At 45.5% G+C, this 23919-nt stretch overlaps 1 protein-coding gene across 9 annotated transcripts in view; it reads left to right on the top strand.

Annotated features, from left to right (window-relative positions):
- Positions 1–541: 541 nt before the first annotated feature.
- LOC109894015 (endophilin-A1) overlaps positions 542–23919 on the top strand; it is a 72282-nt gene continuing 48904 nt past the window's right edge. For 5 of the 9 annotated variants that reach the window (XM_031828253.1, XM_031828254.1, XM_031828255.1 and 2 more), the window contains exon 1: positions 554–821. In XM_031828253.1, coding sequence (XP_031684113.1) covers positions 777–821 — 45 coding nt within the window. In that variant the 5' untranslated portion in view covers positions 554–776. Of the gene's footprint in view, positions 822–23919 lie in introns of all 9 variants that reach the window. The other 4 variants (XM_031828257.1, XM_031828259.1, XR_004210539.1 and 1 more) reach the window with 3 other exon arrangements.

The following is a 23919-nucleotide window of genomic DNA, read 5'->3' on the forward strand; positions in this document are numbered from 1 at the left end:
ATGTCTGGTAGGCTCCTTTTTTTAACCTTTATTTAACTAGGCAAGTCAGTTAAGAACAAATTCTTATTTTCAATGACGGCCTAGGAACAGTAGGTTAATTGCCTATTCAGGGGCAGAACGACAGATTTGTACCTTGTAAACTCGGGGATTTGAACTTGCAACCTTTCGGTCCAACGCTCTAACCACTAGGCTACCCTGCCTCCCCATATGCCTTTTTAATCTGTGGTGTATATCAATGTCTTGACAAGGTTGTAATGCACATTGTTCTATTTGGATTTCGTAGGCTATTAAAATAGGAAAGAAAGGCCGATTGATTCTAGCTTCAAGTGATGTAATTCCCTTCGTGCCAATTTGTTTTTTCATACTTGTCTACCATGTCACGTCCCGATTTAGCGCTTATATCCCCTTATTCGCCACACTCTCCTCTAAAATGGCGTGATTACAGCGTATGCCCGTTTAAACACGCCGTGTCGTGCAGTGGTAGATAGACTGGCCAACTCTGTAGCCTACGCTGCTGCTTTAAAAAAAAGAGCCTGGTTGCGGAGCGCTGACGTCACTGGCGTGTCGTACATGTGGGTTTGACATTCGGTAGACTATGCTGATCACTGATCACGGCCCCCGCTCAAAGGAGATTCCCAATAGTTAAGAGCAATACAGAGGGGTTTTCCTCGGAAGCAATATCATCCCACGCAATTAGGAGCCGAGATTCCTGCAAAACAATCCCACATCAGCTCGTAATCCATCTAGAATCGTCGTGTATAGCAGCAGCAGGAGCCATGTCTGTAGCTGGGTTTAAGAAACAGTTCCACAAAGCTACTCAGGTAAGCCGCATTGTTAATTCAAATAATACAGGACATTGTCGTGCCTTTTGGATATAGTAGCCTAATCGTGTAGATGCATTGAATGTCAAGGGCTTTCGTGATTGCTGGTTAATGCTGTGTGAGGTTGGTGTTGAAAGGATAACATAACGGTATGTGCCTCATTAGTTATGCGCAGCGTTTTTCCGTGGTAGACAGTTTGTAGCATATTCGCGGTTGCATCATGGCTAATACGGTATATTGTGAGGAAATTGATCTTCCTATCCCAACTGCACTGCATGTATCCCTTCAATGGCGCTCGAATCCCCTAAATGAATGACATCAAAAGGACTGGCGCGACGCAGCAATGCGCCACGGGCCGCATCATTCTTATCCCTCTGAAACGTGCAGAGAGAGTGATAAATTAACCTTTGACATTATATGCAGAGAGTGATTTCAGGTCAAAAGAACAAAATGGGGATTGTTTTCACGATAATCCCTTTGCTCTACGGTCCCTTGCTATCCGGGATCCTTGGGATGTCCCTAGCGGATTGGAAAATGACATGTTTTAAATGGTTAAGATTAGGGTTTAGTCTAGGGACGTCCCAAGGATACCGGATAGCACTGACAGTCTACATCACAGACCGTCCGTACAGGACAGATGTTCTGAAAATGTGATGATGGGTACACCTTCTCCACTTCACATGACGTTCCGCCTGTACCGGAGAAAAACTCCAGCTTGGAACAACAAATAATGTTATTATCTGGGGTTTTTACCATAAGGGCTAGACCAGTGCGTTATTAAATCGCCTTTATGTAACCGTTAAATGCGTCCTGGTTGAAATCCTCCCAACGCGGTTGCGCAGGTTGACCTCGCCGCCCTCTAAAACCGGGCATCTCACGACCGGCCTCTAACTGTCCTGACAAACTGTCTAGAGTTAGGCCTACTGAATCTAATTCCTCCCGTGGTGCTTTCTCCAACTTGCTGACGATGCAGAAAACCGTACAATGTGTGAAATGATCCGTAATTTATGTATAATTGTAATGCATCCCGGTGGACGCATCTACACACTGCAATATGGTTTAGGGCCATCCCAATCTCTGTTTAGTGTTTTTACTGGTTTAAAAATAGACTATAGCTAATGCTGTTTTAATCACTTTGGACGGATTTAAGACACCGTTGGGAAGTGTCTGTGCGCCCCATTGGCCTGTCCCTTTAAAACGCCCGGCGCACCGTGGTTCAGTCCTGCCAAAGTGATGTCCAAAGACGTTCTGCACTAGACCTGAGTGTCTCTAACTGAAGGGCTTACATTTTATCTTCAAGCTGGGTTTAACCTCCCTGGAGAGTTCGCGGGGGTGTTGTGTTGGAGTGCAGGGTGACATGCGCTCTGGGCCACATGCAGCAGGAGGACCTAGAACAGGGCTGAGTCACCCTGTCACTCTGGCCATGTCTACACTTGACACTTGCATGTTACTTCTGCTATCAGAATGTGAAGATCGCATTGAAAAGACGGGCCTAGACACACAAAAGTGGCTTTGTGGTCTGATTGTGTTCAGATCTGGCTGACCACTTCAGGAGCTGGTCAGGGCTGCATTGTGTGTGGATTCCTCCTCAGTGTGGATGCAATCAGGCTACCAAAAGCGCATACACTGGGCGACATCATCAGCACTTCTGCCACAAGTCTCCAGAGAACTTGACCGAGAGGCAACCGAGAGGCACCTTTTCATTATAACATTGGAGGAAATGCGTTTCTAGCATGTGCGGAACATGTTTGCTGGCCTTATAAATGCTAGCCAGCTAGCTAATATTTAGAAAAGCTATTTTTTGTTTGGTAGTTCTGCTAACCTGTTTGCAATCCCTGTAGTGTTTGTTTGCTAGCTTGCAGGCTAGCTACAGAGGTTAGCTGGCTAGTTTGCTACGGTAGTTAGCAACTGACATCAGTTGTTGTGTTATCATATTTAGCCTATTCCACCGTTTTGTAGAGTGAATACTGGCATTTGAATATAGTGCTGGAAAAGGGAATCTGGACACACTGTGGACACGGTAGACATGTTTCATGTAGATGCCTGACACGTTCGGAACTCCATGATCAGAACTCTATGATCAGAACACTAAAATGGCATGAACTGTCAAGTCTAAACAAGGCCTCTGTCCTCTCTCACACTGGTTTAGTACACTACACACACACACACACCCCATGACATCAGTCATCAGCTGATAGTCAATTCAGTTATATTGTATGTGCAGTCACTTGTTAAGAGACAAGCAAACACAATGACTGAATCATACAGTCAATGAATACTGCCAAATGCACAGCAACAGGTCATTGAATGTCAGCTGCTTCGATCTCAACATTCAGTTCATGTTCAATAAACTTTGAACATTGTGTCCCATAACTGTTACGCCATATGCAATGTGTTACCAATGAATGATGCAAGTTAATGGTTTCTAATGTATCATAAGGTCGTTTCAACCTGTCAGAGTATATGTACTACTGCTTTGAGAAACAGTGAGATGTACAAATATCCTTGTGGTAGAAGTAGCCACGCCATGTCTGGGTAGAATAGAGATGTAGTTGTGGTCAAGTCACCTGAAGGAGGGAGCTGTCTGTCACAGTGGGAAACCTTATCTCTCCCTTTAGATTTGACCTCAGAGCACCCAGACTGTGTGTATGTGTCACCATAGACATACAGATGTAGTCATACATCGTTGGTCTTTACAGCAGTGGGCCTATATTTAATGTATTACTGTTATTTTACCAGGTAAGTTGACTGAGAACACATTCTCATTTACAGCAACGACCTGGAGAATAGTTACAGGGGAGAGGAGGGGGATGAATGAGCCAATTGAACGCTGGGGATGATTAGGTGGCCATGATGGTATGAGGGACAGATTGGGAATGTAGCCAGGACACCGGGGATCTTTAGGGACCACAGAGAGTCAGGACACAAGATTAATATCCCATCCAGAAGATGGCACCCTACACAGGGCAATGTCCCCAATCACTGCCCTGGGGCATTGGGATATTTCTTAGACCTGAGTAAAGCGTGCCTCCTACTGGCCCTCCAACACCACTTCCAGCAGCATCTGTTCTCCCATCCAGGGACCAACCCTGCTTAGCTTCAGAAGCAAGCCAGCAGTGGGATGCAGAGTGGTATGCTGCTGGCCAATATGAGTGTATGAGTGTGTAAACCTCAGGAGGTATAGCAGGAAAGAGCTCCTCCTATCTGCCTTTACACACACACACACACTCTGCATGATGCTGCACTCAGTCTCCCATGCAGTGACAGCAGGGCTCCCTCTATTCATCTGAGAGCAAATGTTATGCCTGTCCCCTGACAGAGGAGATCAGTGGGGAAGATGGGTGGATGAACAGGCCTAAGGAGGGGGGAGGGGCTTATGGGTGGGGTCTCCACTTGGCTGACCCTCAACACTGGGACCCCACAAGGGTGCGTGCTCAGCCCCCCTCCTGTACTCCCTGTTCACCCACGACTGCGTGGCCACTCACGCCTCCAACTCATTCATCAAGTTTGCAGACGACACAGCAGCAGTGGGCTTGATTACCAATAACGACGAGACGGCCTACAGGGAGGAGGTGAGGGCACTCGGAGTGTGGTGTCAGGAAAACAACCTCTCACTCAACGTCAACAAAACAAAGGAGATGATCGTGGACTTCAGGAAACAGCAGAGGGAGCACCCCCCAATCCACATAGAAGGGACAGCAGTGGAGAAGATGGAAAGTTTTAAAGTTCCTCGGTGTACACATCAGACAAACTGAAATGTTCCACCCCCACAGACAGCGTGGTGAAGAAGACTCAACAGTGCCTCTTCAACCTCGGAGGCTGAAGAAATTTGGCTTGTCACCCAAAACCCTTATAAACTTTTAGATGCACAATCGAGAACATCCTGTCGGGCTGTATCACAGCCTGGTACCGCAACTGCTATCACAGCCTGGTACGGCAACTGCTCCGCCCACAACCGTAAGGCTCTCCAGAGGGTAGTGAGGTCTGCACAACGCATCACCGGGGGCAAACTACTTGCCCTCCATGACACCTACAGCACCCAATGTCACAGGAAGGCCAAAAAGATCATCAAGGACAACAACCACCCGAGCCACTGCCTATTCACACCGTTACCATCCAGAAAGTGAGGTCAGTACAGGTGCATCAAAGCTGGGACCGAGAGATTGAAAAACAGCTTCTATCTCAAGGCCATCAGACTGCTAAACAGCCATCACTAACTCAGAGAAGCTGCTGCCTACGTTGAGACCCAATCACTGGCCACTTTAATAAATGAATCACTAGTCACTTTAAATAATGCCACTTTAATTGTGTTTACATATCTTACGTTACTCATAGCACATGTATATACTGTATTTTATACCATCTATTGCACCTTGCCTATGCCGCTCAGCCATCGCTCATCCATATATTTCTATGTAAATATTCTCATTCACCCCTTTACATTTGTGTGTATTAGGTAGTTGTTGTGGAATTGTTAGATTACTTGTTAGTTATTACTGCACTGTCGGAACTAGAAGCATTTCGCTACACTTGCATTACCACCTGCTAACCTGCATTACCACCTGCTAACCATGTGTATGTGACCAATAAGATGTCATTTGATTTGGTATATGTTTTTAATATGTGGTCGTTCTGGTTACAAGACAAAGCATCCATCTCTAAAAGGTCAAAAGTGTATGTTGTTCCTTTGAAGGTTTACATCTGATCCAGGGTCACCTTTTGTGGCTTTGGCTCATAGAGGTTAAGGTCCAGTGACCTGATCTGGAATCAGTTCCAACAGATGCAATGATCCAGAACATTATTGTACTGGATGTCCCAGGAATCTCAACTGACCCGACATTGGCCAGAGCTAATGCTAATGGCTAATTACCCATCAGACCCTGCCTTGCCTGTGTGATTGTGTAGCAGATGCTTTGCGGTGTATATTTTATGTTCCATTTCCCTCCTGCACGCTGTGCATTATCCCTTCTTCACTCAGGCTTTATGGGCCAGGGCTCTGTGGGGAACAACTGGCCATAAAAAGCTGCTGGTTTCACTGAGGGATTTAGTACACACACTTAAACAGTTGTGTACACACACACACACACTGTTCACTCTCTTACACAATCTCTCTCGCACGCACTGTACAAGGGCAACTGCAATGCAGTCCATTTAATATTGGTGAGAGAGGAGAGGGAAGCACGGGGCATGAAGGTTAAAGCAACCAAGTCTCCCTCCATCCCTTCACTGGACACGAATCCATCCTGATCTCTTCCTAGAGAAGCTTTATAAGTTGAAATGAGACATTTCTCTAGAGAAGTTTAATAAGGTGCAATGAGGAATGGTCTCTCCTGCTCACTGGGAAACATGACCGTATTACGTCTTTGATTTGGGAAGCAATTAGGATGACTCACGCCTAGGATGTTTTTCTCCAAATTGGTTGTGTTATTTAGAGTATTTCTCAGGGAAAGTGTGTGTGTGTTACTCCATCCGTCGACTTTGCCCTTAGTGAAAGAGGAAGGAAATGGAGAGAGGGATAGAGGGACAGAGAAAGAGAGCAATGAGTCAGAAGCATCAGTTAGTGTGGAGGAGAACAGATGCTCTCCAAATGCCAGGCTTATATTCCCATGGTAGGATGAGAGGCCCCATACTGAATGTTAGCCATGGCATGATTGACTCTCACACGTCATAGACTACTGCTGATCCACAGCTACCCACATGAACTAGGCTAACGTTTGTTGTGGGGCAAACACATGAACTAGGCTAACGTTTGTTGTGGGGCAAACACATGAACTAGGCTAACGTTTGTTGTGGGGCAAACACATGAACTAGGCTAACGTTTGTTGTGGGGCAAACACATGAACTAGGCTAACGTTTGTTGTGGGGCAAACACATGAACTAGGCTAGTAGATTAGTAGAATGCACAAAGTGCAATTTCTAAATTGGGTAGTGCATCATCACTTCCTCTTGTCATGTCATTACTTTGAGAGCTATTTATAAATGTCAGAAATGTCCAGATCAAGTAGGCCATATCAGCAGTTTTTTTTATTTAGGTTTTTAGCCCGAAGATATTGTTGTCATTTTTTTGTCACTCAAATATCACATGAATACACATTGGACATGGCAAAATGTGTAGAATTGCAAGACAATTAGCTTTAAACTTGCAAAATTCTCTCCACCACCAAGAGAGTGTGAACAGTTTGTGTCATGAACAGTGCTTGTACCGATAGAAATAGATTATGGCGCATGCTGGATGTTCCCCAATGCTGCAAGGGGAGCCCCTGATCTACCCCATGTTCTGTTATGCTAGAGGAGAAACCCTCTTCTTCACCAGAACATGCCCTCCTCAGAACATTGGTTGTGACGTTCTGTTTTTAGCCCAGGGTAGCTCTGTAGTACATTGCATCTAATGGTAATAGTCTACTAGCCTGGCTGACACTAGCCTGGCTGATGCGACCCACGTGAATCACAGCACGGGGAGAGCTGTGACACACTGGTCTAGATGCCGTTTGTTAATGCAATTTTGTCTCAGAATTTGAGTGATGTGTTTGATTGGTTCTCTCAAATGTATGGATATGAAAATCCAACAGTAGTAATGGAAGGGGGCGGAGCTCGGGGCCTGTGTGGTTGTCCATAAGTCAGAAAGACATGGAGGAGAACCAACCAGGAAAATCACAGACCTCCTTCATTATAAACACATCGTGCTGACAACATCAAAGAGCCACTCCAAGCTCTAACATCCGAAGGAGGACTTTGAGAGTTAGGTCTTAGCCAGACTAACAGTCTGCCAACAGGTAACTAAAAATACCTTCAAAAACATCTACTGCTGGGGGAGGGAGAAAGAGAGAGGGGGAAGGAGGAGAGGAAATGGGGAGCTTCAGAAAGTGTCTGCAGGTTCTTTGGCTGTGCAGAGTTTGACTGTACAGAAATTGATGTTTTAGATAAATGTCAGAAGGGAAAGTCGGGCCGCCGACACGTTGAGTTGATTTTAATGCTGTCGACATTGGTGATTCTAAGCTATATGGCTACTGTAATCTTCTTATGCCCTATTACATGGCAGGTTATTCCACTGGCTAATATGGTTGGCTTAGCTACATGGGTGAGATCAGGAGTAAAATAACATGGAGGTCTCTGTTCAGTAGAGGTTAAAGTGACTGTTAGTCTGGCTTAGCTACATGGGTGAGATCAGGAGTAAAATAACATGGAGGTCTCTGTTCAGTAGAGGTTAAAGTGGAGCGTTGTGAATGCTGTGAGTTAAGTCACTGTTCTTAATGAAGCAGCGTTTTTTCACTCCACTGCTGTGTCTGATAAATGATTCAGACCTCTTGTGCTTTCTTCTTCTGAGAGCTACTGTGGCACAGATAGACCGCAGCAAGACAGCGTGCGAGCGGATGTGTCTGTCTGGTCTGTGTGTGTGTGTGTGTGTGTGTGTGTGTGTGTGTGTGTGTGTGTGTGTGTGTGTGTGTGTGTATTCCTGAGATATGATGCTGCAGTTTCTCTATGGATATCAGGTGGCACTAAGAGCTACTGAACCAGGTCAGTGGAAGACATCAGACATGTTTCCCCACATAGAAATTGAATGACAGAATTCATATCTATGACAGGTTCTATTTCTATGCTCCCCCATCACATGGTAGTTATCAGAATAGCATAGACGACAACCTCAAGACGATGATGATGAGTAGAGAGATTGATAGTCATTTTGATGATGGCTTTATTACTAACTCCACATCTCCAAATAAAGGACCGATGGGTGGTGTTTCTGTAACTCCTATGGACAGGTGTAAAACATGGCTGTGTTTATCCCAGGGTGGAGAACAGGGTTTATACTGCTCTGCTTTGTCCACAACAGCTGTGGTACCAGCATGAAGCAACGTGTGGGGGTTTTGTTTTGGAAAGGTTGGGTGTGTGTGTGTGTGACCGAGACAGAGGCATCTCTCCATAATACGTGGAGGTGCATTCAACCTCTTATCTCGATCAGTCCAGCGTGGGAAGAGCTGTAACTGAATACTATCTGTTCTAGACTACAGCTGTCATCATCATGCAGATATGGTATCAGAACAGCATGAACACATGAGGCAAGGTTATGTGCACATCACAAGTGCAAGAGGAATTGAGAAACTACAGCAGTGGTTCTTTCCTACTTCTTCTGTCTCTTTTGTGTTGTACAGTAGTTCCCCCTTCAGGGAGAAAACAAGTCGGTCCCATCTAGCCGCAATTCTCCTAATTAGAGATGGACAGTAGTCTATTAGAAGAGAAGTCTCTCTCTCTCTCTGCCTCCTCTCTCTCTCTGCCTCCTCTTCTGCCTCCTCTTTCTGCCTCCTCTCTCTCTCTGCCTCCCTCTCTGCCTCCTCTCTCTGCCTCCTCTCTCTCTCTCTCTCTCTCTCTGCCTCCTCTCTCTGCCTTCTCTCTCTTTCTTTCTGAAGTGTGTGCAGCATTTTTAAAACCTTTCGATCTTGCATGACTTTTGTACACTTAAGATTACCTCTGCACTAATCTTTAATAACGAAGTAGATGTAGAAGCATGGTGGTTAGGAAAAACTCCCTAGAAAGGCCAGAACCTAGGAAGAAACCTAGAGAGGAACCAGACCATGAGGGGTGGCCAGTCCTCTTCTGGCTGTGCCGGGTGGAGATTATAAGAGAACATGGCCATTAAGGCCAGATTGTTCTTCAAGATGTTCAAACGTTCATAGATGACCAACAGGGTCAAATAATAAACACAGTGGTTGTAGAGGGTGCAACAGGTCAGCACCTCAGGAGTAAATGTCAGTTGGCTTTTCGTACCCGAGCATTCAGAGGTCAAGACGGCAGGTGCGGTAGAGCGAGTCCTAACAGCAGGTGTGTAGAGAGCGAGTCCTAAACAGCAGGTGTGGTAGAGAGCGAGTCCTAAACAGCAGGTGTGGTAGAGAGCGAGTCCTAAACAGCAGGTGCGGTAGAGAGCGAGTCCTAAACAGCAGGTGCGGTAGAGAGCGAGTCCTAAACAGCCGGTGCGGGACAAGGTAGCGCTTCTGGTGAACAGTTCAGGGTTCTATCGCCGCAGGCAGAACAGTTGAAACTGGAGCAGCAGCATGACCAGGTTGACTGGGGACAGCAAGGAGTCATCAGGCCAGGTAGTCCTGAGGCATGGTCCTGCCGGGAGGGGAGGGGGAGAGAGAGAGAATTAGAGGGGGCTTACTTAAATTCACCAGATAAGACGGGAGAATTCCACCAGATATAACAGACTGACCCTAGCTCCCCGGCATATAGACTATTGCAGAGCTTACAACGTTGGGCATTGTGACAGGTGTCCCTTAAAGGCATTTGCTCTGCCTCCTGTCACTCACATTTCCCTGCCAATCAGAAGATTGGTAGTGTCATTGATCTCTTGCTGATTGGTGTAAAGTGGTTATTTAAAGGAAGAAGATTAATCTGAGTGCTGTTTACCATAGATGGGAGAGAAGACAAAGGCACTGATGATTGTAATTGAATGATTGTTTCCCTTGTATTTGATCTACTGTAACAAAGTACTGATGTTCTACCTTTGACCTGTTGAACTGCCTGTATCAAACATCTGCCAGTGTTGAATGTTATGGTGACAGGTAGACGCCACCCTGAGCCGAGGGCACACTGATAATGTCTCTGACATTGTGACTCTGTAGCAGCTGTTGTGTCTTCCTCTCAGAACGTTTGGTGCCATCTGATTAGAGTATAAAGGGTCTCCAAGAGGCCAGCGAGACAAAACATCCACGACTGCTCTTCACTTCGGTTCACTTAAAAATCCCCTTTCCATGGCTTGTTGGAGAGGGAGAGAATCCATCCACTGTAGTAGCAAGCAGTCCCTGCAGCAAGGCCACACACAAACAAACACAATCATATTCAGCCTGTGTGTGTTTGCTGTGTCTGTGCCGAGTTGGAAGAGGGTACAACACCATGTACATCAACAGTGTCTGGAGGACACGCGTCATTAGCTGTCATCATTAGAACAGTCCAAAGGCTGCCTCTAGCACTGCAGACCAGGGTCACTCAGTACATGGGAATCCCTTTCAGCTCAGGAAGATGTAGCTGTGGATTCCCAGGATGCCGTTGGATACCTTCTGGCATTTTGTTCTCATGGAATAATGTCAGAACATGACAGGTTTTTTAAAGCAACGGAAATCCAGTTTTTTAGCGATTTCATGTGTAATATTTAGTATATATTCAGGACCATGGTATAATCCACCTGGCCATAGTAATGCAGCAACGTATAACATTTAGCATGGTGTCTTTGGGATGGATGTAGTTGGAGTCTTTGTTGAGGAGAGAGAGGCGTTGTGGGGAGAGGCGTTAGGATATGTCTACTTCAGGAATGGTGCATCCGTTGTGATGGATTTAGTAGTGTTCTGTGTGCTGTGTGCAATACATGTTTATGTGTGCATCCATTGTGATGGCTGATTTAGTAGTGTGTGTGTGTGTGTGTGTGTGTGTGTGTGTGGGGCAGCAGCATTTTGACTCCCTGGATGTGGCTGCAGCCTGCCTAGGGGCCTGTAGGGCCGCAGATTGTGAGAGGAGAGGGTGAGTCATCTGGTCTGCCTCTCCTTCCTATTTCTCATTCTGCTGCTCCTAGTCATGTATACTGCAGTGCAGTGCAGGGGAGAACCGATCCATCTGGGAGATAAAAGAGGAGGGAGGGATAGGGCGAGAGGGGTGGAGAGGGAGATGGTGGGAAAGGCAGGACTCATGCCTAAATACTGTAGGCAGGGGAACAAAGAAGAGAACAGTAGCTGAGAGGATCAAGTCCCAAACACCCGATGTACCTACACACACAGCACAATCTCTATAGTCATCTTTCACTGACTGGATTCTCACTTCAGTGCTGCCCTAATAAGCTAAAACACACACACACACACACTGCCTAATAGTCTTACACTAGAACTGCCTCATGAAGAAATCTGTATTGCTCCTGAAACCAGCTCAATATACCTTCATCAATGAGACGTTACGCAACGACGAACACTTTCTCACCCATCAATCTGGGTCTATTTCCTGGTTGATTTAGTTTTTCTTCTGAGCTCATAGGAAGATATTGTTTATTTGCACCACTGGCAAAAGTCCATTACTCAGTTATTGATGGGTGGAGTAAATGCCTTTACAGCGGTTGTATTGATTTGGGAAAAGACTGTTATAGTGAGAGATGGTGGCGAGTAGCTATGAATCTCCAATGCTGCCTTTACTCCCTGTACTGAGCTTCAGTGAATACTCTTGGGCTAAAGCACCCGAAGACCCAAGGATCCATGGATCCATTCTGTTAGGAGTGGAGAATGGTAGATTTGTCAATTGAATTGTCCTAGAATGGACTAGCCAACAAATGTGTGTGTGTTCGTTCCTTGGTGTGTGTGTTCGTTCCTTGGTGTGTGTGTTCGTTCCTTGGTGTGTGTGTTCGTTCCTTGGTGCGTGGGTGTGTGTGTTCGTTCCTTGGTGCGTGGGTGTGTGTGTTCGTTCCTTGGTGCGTGGGTGTGTGTGAGGGTAGTCCTGGCCAATTTAAATGTAGTTCTGCAGTGCAGCAGAAGTGGTGTTGTACACTGGATCCTCTCATCATTCCAGTACCTGAACATATTCCTTACCCTCCTTTTCACCTCAGCTTTATTTTCTTCTTCTAAGTACCTCTATATTACTCTGGATATTTGCCTGCCAATTCCCTCCCCTCAGGATGTACTGTGTTTTTACTTACAGTACCACTTCTTGGAGTGTATTTGCTCAAAGTACTTTGGTTGTTGACGGGTGCACAGATGAGCTTCCCTGAGATGTTTGTGCGCAGAAATTCTTTGGTGGTGCAAACCCACAGTTTCATCAGCTGTCCGGGTGGCTGATCTCAGACGATCCCGCAGGTGAAGAAACCGGATGTGGAGGTCCTGGACTGGCGTGATTATACATGGTCTGGGGTTGTGAGGCCCCAAAACAATGTTGGAAGCAGCCTTTTATTGTCCCCAACACAATGTGCAGCTGTGTAAGGATCTGTTTAAAACCCCCCTAGAGTACATCCTAAGTAACATAATAAAAATGAATCTGTCAGTTTAGCTAGATATGTTTTTTTCACATTGGCTGCATCTCAATCCACTGCAGCCACCGATGGAAAGTAGCAGAGCTACAGCGCTGTTTGTCAGATCAGGACACATCCCTGAAATCAGCTTACATCCTGGATCAGCACTCGTACTCTGAAACGCTTTGTGAGTACAGGCCCAGTCCATTAGGGTATTGAGTGAGCTGAGCTTGTCAAATACAGAGAACGGGTAGTGCGCTGGGCTGACTCTGGATCAGTATTATAGAGGTTAATAGATGACATCCACAGAACCACTCCTGATAATCCTAATCCCTTTGCCCTGGGTTAGAACACCCCGTAACTAGGCAACTAATGCCTAGAGAGAGACAATGAATGGTGACATGGACACTGATTATTGAACAGCTAATTTCACTAATTAGCCTACCGTTCTAAAGTCTCTGTGAATGACTGACCATTGAAAGGGACTCTAGAGAGGCAATGCATCTCTCGTCATAATGACTGTAGGCTGAAAGTGTTACCGGAGAGTGTAGTTCTATGAGCTGACGGCACAGTCACGGCCAGTCATCACTCATTCATTCCTATCTCATCGTTTGTATTTCCCTGTCCCTGTCTGGGAGAGTGATGACGCCTGGACAATAAACTAGGCAGTTTGGTCGGAGGCAGATATAGCAGCTCTCTCTTTCTCCTCCGTCTCTCCCTCTTCCCCCCCCCCCCCCCAATAACATCAGTATTCAGGCCATGAAAGATGTTTTATTCAGGAGTTAGATATTACATATTCTGGGCATCACCTACTGCGGCTGGGAAACACAGGAAGGCTGGGGCTGAGAGGATGGACTGGGAGGGGAAAGTTCCAGAAGCCTCCAGAAGGAAGACAGGTGAGGGGTTCCTTAACACAATGGTATTCTAAAATCAAAATATTGTTATTGGTGTTATGTGTTGATGATGGGCTGTTTCATGTTCAGCATTGGCCCGGTCCAAGATGGAGGCAGTATTAGGGGCGTCACAAATCGGATGGATTCAATAGGAGTCATCAGTGCTACATCTGTGGCTAGTAAGGCACACCTGCATATGGTGACACGGCCCAGGAGAACATACACATGCATGGTGACACGGCCCAGGAGAACACACACATGGTGACACGGCCCAGGAGAACACACACATGGTGACACGGCCCAGGAGAACACACACATGGTGACACGGCCCAGGAGAACACACACATGCACACTTACAAACACACATACATTTTCTCTGTGTTTAAACATGCGGAGCATCCAGGCCACACAGCTTTATTAGCAGAATCCTATTAGAGATAGGATTCCCCCTACCTCACACACACACACAGTGTCTCTGTCTCTGTGTCACACACCTGAGTTATGGATGGTGATTATAGATTGCTGTAGGTACATACAAGGCCTTCAGAAAGTATTCATACACCTTGACTTATTCCACATTTTGTTCCAGCCTGATTTTGTTTCTCACCCATCTACACACAATACCCCATAATGACAAAGTGAAAACATATATACAAATTTTTTTTTGCACGTTTGTTGAAAATGAAATGTAGAAATATATGTATTTACAGCCCTGAGTCAATACATGTTAGAATCACCATTGGCAGTGATTACAGCTGTAATTGTAGCCCTGGCAGGGATTACAGCTGTAATTGTAGCCCTGGCAGGGATTACAGCTGTAATTGTAGCCCTGGCAGGGATTACAGCTGTAATTGTAGCCCTGGCAGGGATTACAGCTGTAATTGTAGCCCTGGCAGGGATTACAGCTGTAATTGTAGCCCTGGCAGGGATTACAGCTGTAATTGTAGCCCTGGCAGGGATTACAGCTGTAATTGTAGCCCTGGCAGGGATTACAGCTGTAATTGTAGCCCTGGCAGGGATTACAGCTGTAATTGTAGCCCTGGCAGGGATTACAGCTGTAATTGTAGCCCTGGCAGTGATTACAGCTGTAATTGTAGCCCTGGCAGTGATTACAGCTGTAATTGTAGCCCTGGCAGTGATTACAGCTGTAATTGTAGCCCTGGCAGTGATTACAGCTGTAATTGTAGCCCTGGCAGTGATTACAGCTGTAATTGTAGCCCTGGCAGGGATTACATCTGTAATTGTAGCCCTGGCAGGGATTACAGCTGTAATTGTAGCCCTGGCAGGGATTACAGCTGTAATTGTAGCCCTGGCAGGGATTACAGCTGTAATTGTAGCCCTGGCAGGGATTACAGCTGTAATTGTAGCCCTGGCAGGGATTACAGCTGTAATTGTAGCCCTGGCAGGGATTACAGCTGTAATTGTAGCCCTGGCAGGGATTACAGCTGTAATTGTAGCCCTGGCAGGGATTACAGCTGTAATTGTAGCCCTGGCAGGGATTACAGCTGTAATTGTAGCCCTGGCAGGGATTACAGCTGTAATTGTAGCCCTGGCAGTGATTACAGCTGTAATTGTAGCCCTGGCAGTGATTACAGCTGTAATTGTAGCCCTGGCAGTGATTACAGCTGTAATTGTAGCCCCGGCAGGGATTACAGCTGTAATTGTAGCCCCGGCAGGGATTACAGCTGTAATTGTAGCCCCGGCAGGGATTACAGCTGTAATTGTAGCCCTGGCAGTGATTACAGCTGTAATTGTAGCCCTGGCAGGGATTACAGCTGTAATTGTAGCCCTGGCAGGGATTACAGCTGTAATTGTAGCCCTGGCAGTGATTACAGCTGTAATTGTAGCCCTGGCAGGGATTACAGCTGTAATTGTAGCCCTGGCAGGGATTACAGCTGTAATTGTAGCCCTGGCAGGGATTACAGCTGTAATTGTAGCCCTGGCAGTGATTACAGCTGGGTATGTCTCTAAGAGCTTTGGATTGTACAATATTTACCCATTTGTTATTTTCTAAATTCTTCAAGCTCTGTCAAAGGTGTTGTTGATCATTGCTAGAAAACCACTTTCAAGTCTTACCAAACTGTAACTCGGCCATTCAGGAACATTCACTGTCTTCTTGGTAAACAACTCCAGTGTAGATTTGGCCTTGTGTTTTAGGTTATTGTCCTGCTGAAAGGTGAATTCATCTCCCAGTGTCTGGTGGAAACCAGACTGAACCAGGTTTTCTTCTAGGCTTTTAACAATTACAAGCATACCCATAACATGGTGGTCACATCTGGCTCAGTTGGTAGAGCATGGTGCTTGCAAGTGACTAAAATGTAAGTGATGCAGCGACCACTATGCTTTAAACTGAGTGGTACTCAGTAATGTGTTGTAATGGATTTCTCCTCAAACTTAACACTGTGTATTCAGGACAAAAAGTGAATTGCTTTGCCACATTTTTTGCAGTTTTACTTCAGTGCCTTGTTGCAAACAGGATGCATGTATTCTGTACGGGCTTCCTTCTTTTCACTCTGTCATTTAGGTTATTATTGTGGAGTAACTACAATGTTGTTGATCCATCCCCAGGTTTCTTCTATCACAGCTATTGAACTGTTTTAAAGTCACCATTGGCCTCATGGTGAAATCCCTGAGCGGTTTCCTTCCTCTCCAACTGGGTTATTTGTACCTATCTAGCAATAGGTGCCCTTCTTTGTGAGGCATTGGAAAACCTCTGTGGTCTTTGTGGTTGAATCTGTGTTTGGAATTCACTGTTCGACTGAGGGACCGTACAATTATCTGTATGTGTGGGGTACAGAGATGAGGTAGTCATTCAAAAATCATGTTTAACACTATTATTGCACACAGCGAGTTCATGCAACTTATCATGGGACTTGTTAATCACATTTTTACTCCTGAACGTAATAAGGTTTGCCATAACAAAGGGGTTGAATACTTATTGACTAAGACATTTCAGCTTTTCATTTTTTATTAATTTGTAAACATTTCGAAAAACATAATTCCACTTTGACATGATGGGGTATTTTGTGTAGGTCATTGATAAAAACATAATTCCACTTTGACATGATGGGGTATTTTGTGTAGGTCATTGATAAAAACATAATTCCACTTTGACATGATGGGGTATTTTGTGTAGGTCATTGATAAAAACATAATTCCACTTTGACATGATGGGGTATTTTGTGTAGGTCATTGATAAAAACATAATTCCACTTTGACATGATGGGGTATTTTGTGTAGGTCATTGATAAAAACATAATTCCACTTTGACATGATGGGGTATTTTGTGTAGGTCATTGATAAAAACATTGCAATTTAATCCATTTTAAATTCAGGTTGTAATAATAGGTCAAGGGGTGTGATTGCTTTCAAACTGCCTTAATGCAATTTAAGGCAGTTTGTTACAGCAGGAAAATATTCCGACAGCAACAGGACATGTGGACATTTTCTGTTTTTCAAAGTGGAAATGACAAACTCCAGAACCTTTTTCAACCTCATACACTACATGTTTTACATTTCCTGCATTGCTGAAAAGTTATCCTGTAACAGGGCGATCAAATTAAGATCCTACATCTGTAACTATGATGGGTACTGCGGTCTCTGTCTCTGCGGTCTCTGTCTGTCATTTGTGGACGTGAGCGTAATGCACTGGGTGTGTGTCAGGGTAATATCAGTGATCTATAGTCTCATTTCTCCTCTGATATATCAGAGGGTCAGGTATTGGACAAGAGGGCATGAACCCATGGAGTATTAGTAGTTACAAGATTTCATTTCAAGCACATTTGATTGCAGTGTAAACCCATTGTCAATGAGTAAATGTGAAGGGTGTGGGTGGTGAACATTTTTGGATCCTTGTATGTGAGTCATTGTAACTCAGGAAGAGAGGGCGAGTAGAGAGGAAAGGATGAAAGAGGAACAGAAGAGGGGCCTATGGGCTAGGGCACTTATCAGGCCTCGGAGAGGAAAAGGAGGAGGAAGGGGAGAGGAGTGGAAGGGGAGAGGAGAGGATGAAGGGGAGAGGAAAAGAGGAGGAGAGGAGAGGGTCTGTACAGGCCTCTGTAGCTGAATGACCAATGTGTCTGTCAGGTGAGATCAGCAGCTGGATAATGAATGGTGACTACAGAGACAGGGGACCAACTCTGGGGCACTGTGTGAGGGTGCAGGCTTCGTGTGTGTGTGTGGGGGGGGGGCTTTCATATATATGCTGTGTGTGTGTGTGTGTCGGTAAGCATCCGTTTATTCCCATGGACCAATCGGGTCGACCGATGACTCATAGACGCCACAGTGGAGCGTGTCATTACTGCACCAGCTGGCCTTAGCACTAACAAGTGCTCCACCGCACAAACCCCCCTTGAGAAACCAGAGAGGTGTGTGGTATTCATGTGTGTATGCAGTATTGGAGTGTGATTGTGGGTGTGGACTGTGATTAAGCATGTGTGTGTGCTTGAAGTGTGTTTTGTGTGTCCCTACGCTTGAATCCTTTAAGGTCTTGGGGAAGATCAATCAATAAATCAAATGTATATATAAAGCCCTTTTTACACAGCAGTTGTCACAAAGTGCTTATACAGAAACCCAGCCTCAAACCCCGAACAGCAAGCAATGCAGATGTAGAAGCACAGTGGCTAGGAGGAAACCCTGAGAGGAGCCAGGCTCTGAGGCGTGGCCAGTCCTCATCTGGCTGTGCCAGATCTCAATTGCATATTCCTCACGTCCTCTTTTCTCTCTCCTTGGAGGAGAAGATCATTGTATGGTAACACATACAGGGTGTAAACCCTCCACATATACATACACACACACACACACACACACACAATTCCACTTTTTATGCATGTAGCGCATCCAGATCATACAGCTTTATTACCAGAACAGGATTCCCCCCACCACACACACACATTTGTTTTACTATCCTTGAGGGGACCAAACAATTGATTCCCATTCCCATTATTTTCCCTAACTCTTAACCCCTAACCCTTAACCTAACCCCTAACCCTAAGTGTAGCCCTAAACCTAACCCCTAACCCTAATACTTTTAAAATACACTCTTATTTTTTTCCTTCCTTCCTTCCTTCCTTCCTTCCTTCCTTCCTATCTTCCTTGAAGTACGTCACAGATCTGACGTGACTTAATAGGGGAAAGCCATGTGGCTAGCGCTAATCTCTGATGTCACTAATTATAAATGCTGGCTCAAGGAAAGGAAAGCAACTTGTTGTCTGTTAGATGTTTGGCCCACTCCTGAAATCATCATTGCAATCTAGCAACCACATTATCTTATGTTATGGCAAGCCAGTTGAGATCTCTTCACATTAGTCTCCCATTATGTGTATTTGAGATCTCTTCACATTAGTCTCCCATTATGTGCATTTGCTATTCCATACTAGTTATCCGGCAGTTTAAAGCCCATCTTCCTAAATTAGCTCCATGCTTTGAATTGTGTACACACATAAAGACTATTTATTATCCAAAATGCACATGCAGAAACAAACATCTGTGCATTATGGGTAAACACTATGTGCTTCCCTGTGGCTGTGACAAACACCCCAAGAGAGTTTAGATTAAACGAGAAAATAAAGAAAGGATTTAGGTATTTGTAATTACTGTGTGAGTCACTTAGCTGGAAGTGTTGGTTTCACATTCGTCATCTGTTGGACATGTTAGACACCTGGTTAATACCTGTGGATAATGACGTTGTGTTACGACTGTTTCCCCCTCACTGAATCGTGTGTGCGTGTGTGGACCGTGGAGAACACTTGTGGAAAAAGAAATGAATGATTGAGAGAGAGAGGAAGAACACAGACAGAGAAAAGGGGGAAGAGGTCAGAGACTTGAGAGTTGGTTGGTATGGCAACGCTAAGAGGAGGAAGTTGACTGCGGTCCCGGCAGCCTTGGTTGTGTGTGTGTGTGTGTGTGTCCACAGTCTCCCAACTTGTACAGAAACACCTTCGGATATGTTAATATATGAAATCCTCAAAGGGGCCTTCTCCAGTCATTCCTAGGGATTTCCCAGTTGTGTGTTTCTGAATGACTCCTTGGGCACACTTCCAATTCCCATCAGCCCCGTCACCCTGAATTGTTTGCCTTAGAAAAGCTTTGAGAACCAGCAATTGCTTATTCCCGTTATCGCATGCAGTAGTCGTTAAATATGGATGAGTACACATCACACACACACCGTACACATCACACATCACACATCACACACACACCGTACACATCACACACACACCCACCCATGTTTGTTTCATTCATTCATACATACACACACTTACACACACACAGTACATACGCACACATATACATGTACACACACACACATCGTGCACACACATGTGGTTTTGTGTTTTTCTCCCCTCCCTCTGTGATATCTTAGCTTTATAACCAAAGCCTGGATGTGTATTATGTCAATGGGGGAAGCTGTCTCAGTGCTTTCTCAAATCAAACTTTGTGTGTCACATGTGCCCGAATACAACAAGTGTAGACTTTACCGTGAAATACTTACTTACAAGCCCTTAACCAACAGTGTAGTTGGTGTAGTAGATCCAGGATTGTAATGATATACCCAGACCTCAGGGCTCAGACTGTCATCAAGCCAACTGAATACAGTAGGAGAGACGAGAGCAGAAAATATTTACCAAGTAGACTTAAGAAAAAAATCAAATAATAAAAAGTAACACAATAACGAGGCTATATACAGGTGGTACTGAGTCGGTGTGCTGGGTACAGGTTAGTTGAGGTCATCTGTACATGTAGGTGGGGGTGAAGTGACTATGTATAGATCATAAACAGTGAGTAGCAGCAGTGTACAAAAGGGGGGTCAATGTAAATTGTCTGATGCCGATTTTATAAATTGTTCAGCGGTCTTATGGCTTGGAGGTAGAAGCTGTTTAGAAGCCCCTTGGACCTAGACTTGATGCTCCGGTACCGCTTGTCGTGCAGTAGCAGAGAGAACAGTCTATGACTTGGGTGACTGGAGTCTCTGACAATTTTAAGGGCTTTCCTCTGACACTGCCTATTATGTAGGTCCTGGATGACAGGAAGTTTGGCTCCAGTGATGTACTGGGCCATACGCACTACCCTCTGTTACGCCTTACGGTCAGATGCCGAGCAGTTGCCATACCAGGTGGTGATGCAACCGGTCAGGATGCTCTTGATGGTGCAGCTGTAGAACCTTTTGATGATCTGGCGACCCATGCCAAATCTTTTCAGTCTCCTGAGGGGGAAAAGGTGCTGTTGTGCCCTCTTCATGACTGTCTTGTTGTGTTTGGACCATGATAGTTTGTTGGTGATGTGGACTCCAAGGAACTTGAAACTCTCGACCTGCTCCACTACAGCCCCATCGATGTTAATGGGGGCCTGTTCGGCCCTCCTTTTCCTGTAGTCCACGATCAGCTCCTTTGTCACATAGCCTGGTTCCTCTCTAGGTTTCTTCCTAGGTTTTGGCCTTTCTAGGGAGTTTTTCCTAGCCACCGTGCTTCTACACCTGCATTGCTTGCTGTTTGGGGTTTTAGGCTGGGTTTCTGTACAGCACTTTGCGATATCAGCTGATGTACGAAGGGCTTTATAAATACATTTGATTTGTCTTGCTCACATTGAGGGAGAGGTTGTTGTCCTGGCACCACACTGCCAATTCTCAAAGCCACCTCCCTTTAGGCCGTCTCTTCTCCCTATAGGCCGTCTCATCTGAAGCTGTCTCAGTACTGTCTGAAGCTGGCTGATATCTGTTCAGACTTGCTTGTTTATAGTTTGTTTATCTGTGGGACAATATTGAGACCCGATGATGTTCAGAATACCAAGAGAATGCACCGTGTAATGGATGTTCGTGTGGAGAAATAAGCATGGAATTGATTCTCCTGCTGTGCGTTGATGATTATGATATCATGTGTGGTATCATCATGTGTTGAGCCCTGAAGGGATTCAGCTAGGAATAGACCACTGGAATGCTAATAGAATACAATGCAGTGGAGGCTGCTGTGGGGAGGACGGCTCATAATAATGGCTGGAATGGAGTCAATGGAATGGTATCAATCAGATCAAACAGTCGTTTCCATGTGTATGATACCATTCCAATGACTCCGTTCCAGCCGTTATTATGATCCGTCCTCCCCTCAGCAGCCTCCACTGATGTACTGTAGCCTCTATCTCAGCCCTACAGTATAAAGGTTGTGCTGTCTTCCTAGGGTGTGTCTTCATAGTCTACGGTGGCTTCCTCTCTTCGTCTCTCCTTCAGTTGCACTGAGTTGAAGGGACGGGACAGGTGAAAGAACATGTATGGTAGAGGGTCTCCATATGGCTGTCACCTGGGCTGTGTTCTCAGAACTGCCCAGGTGAAGGAAGGGAAACGGAGGGGAGGGGGAGAGCCACTGACTATTGAGATGCAGCCCTTGTCTCTCCTACTCTGTATTCAGTTGGCTTGATGACAGTCTGAGCCCTGAGGTCTGGGTATATCGTTACAATCCTGGATCTCCTTTCCCTCCCAGTCACGACCTTATCGACACAGAGGAAATTCAATCAAATAAACCCTGTGCTCAATGTAATGGAACGACATGTGAGTCTTTAAAGGGGCTTTGTAATTACTCACAGCGGGTTCAGTCACCAATGTCAATATTAGGCATATCTGTTTTTTGGTGTGTTTAGAAAAAATATATATATATATCTGGGCTCGGCCGGTGCTGTCTGATTGACGGTCTGCAGGAGCGTTTGCTTAGGTCTGTGAGGATGAGGAATGTGTTTCTACTGCAGTATTGATTTAGGCGTCCACAGCCGACTGCTTGTCTTTCCCAGCTCCCAGGCAAGCTGTGAATAACACTACTGCCCTCGATGGTTTGTCGCTGTAGTGAGACGGAGAGGGAACCACTCACATTTGTCTTTATCAGACTGAAATGTAGCGAATGTTCATTTGAGCTTGACTCCATTTATTTTCATCTTGTTTTATGAGATTCATCTGGAAGGTACAGTTTTTCAAGTAACGTAGACCACATTTATAAACACCTTTTTATTTATGCCATGAATATTAGAAATGGCCGTATCAATGTACAGAGTAGAGGTGCTATAGGATATCACTAAGTTAATGTGCAGTGTGCATACTGTGCAGTAAGAAAGTAGCTAAGGATAAACACTGTATGTCATGTACAGTGAGTTGTAAGAAACAGAAACCGTTGACCATGGGTGTAATCATTAGTGCAGACAGGTTTCTATTGGACACATTCAGGTAGGTCCCTCCCCGTTTTTGTTCCTAGTGAATACACCCCATGACTCGCTGAAACCTGACACCTGCTGCAGGCTGTAGTGATTCAGAAGCCCCTAGGTAGGAGGTAACCCATGGTCCTCTGGCTGGGCCCCAGCCCTCCTGACTACCCCACCCTCATTGACATGCTGTCATAGCATCTGTCACATACCTCCCGTTCTACCTTTCCATGACTTTTCCTCTCTCCTCCCACGCTTTACTCTCCCTCTCTCACCCAGCCCTTTCTGCTCATTCTTCTCTTTTAGCATATTTGATCAATTTTTTTACTTTCACCCCCCCCCCCCCCCCCCCCTATACCTACAGACCCTGAGGTGGTTTATCACCAGCTCCTGAGCGAGGCCCTGAGAATGAACTGCCATACAGTCACTCCTCCTCTCCTCCTTTCCTCTGCTTCCAGAATGTAATGAATAGCCTCTATATTTCCTTGTATTACCTCCCGGAGCTGTACATTATAGCACCATAAATACAGCCCACCACATACTAGCACCCTATAGGAAGCTGTCAGTAACAGTCAGGTTCTTGTATGTCGCCTGCTGCTACTCTTCCCTCAAGCGACGTTAGCGACCGTCGTTAGCGACTGCAGCTAGCTACGTGGCCTCGGCTTCACATATTCTCTCCCAGATTGACATATTTTCAACGTGGTGTAGTGTTCATGCGTCGTTAAACCACCACAGAGCAGTTTCACCAGTTTCACCTTCTACTGTAGCAGATTAAAAGTACTGGTGAACGGCACCACTTGGTGATTCCAAGTGGTGCCGTTGACCTGGGGCTCTGACCTCTTGACTTTGCGTGTTCTAGCAGTTCATCCTGTCAGTTTGTCGTGACTGTGTAGTCTGGGTGAGGGCTTCTAATAGCCTGGAATCCCAACTGATAGGTTCTGTTTGGTGTTACTAGGTGAAACGGAACGTATCCGTTGGGATTCTAGGCTGGGATTCTAATGGCCCACCATTGATGTGGTGGATCTTTGTGACTGTGTTAGGGTAGGGGATTTCT

The sequence above is a fragment of the Oncorhynchus kisutch genome, linkage group LG7, assembly GCF_002021735.2.
Source record: "Oncorhynchus kisutch isolate 150728-3 linkage group LG7, Okis_V2, whole genome shotgun sequence".
Lineage (NCBI taxonomy): Eukaryota > Metazoa > Chordata > Actinopteri > Salmoniformes > Salmonidae > Oncorhynchus > Oncorhynchus kisutch.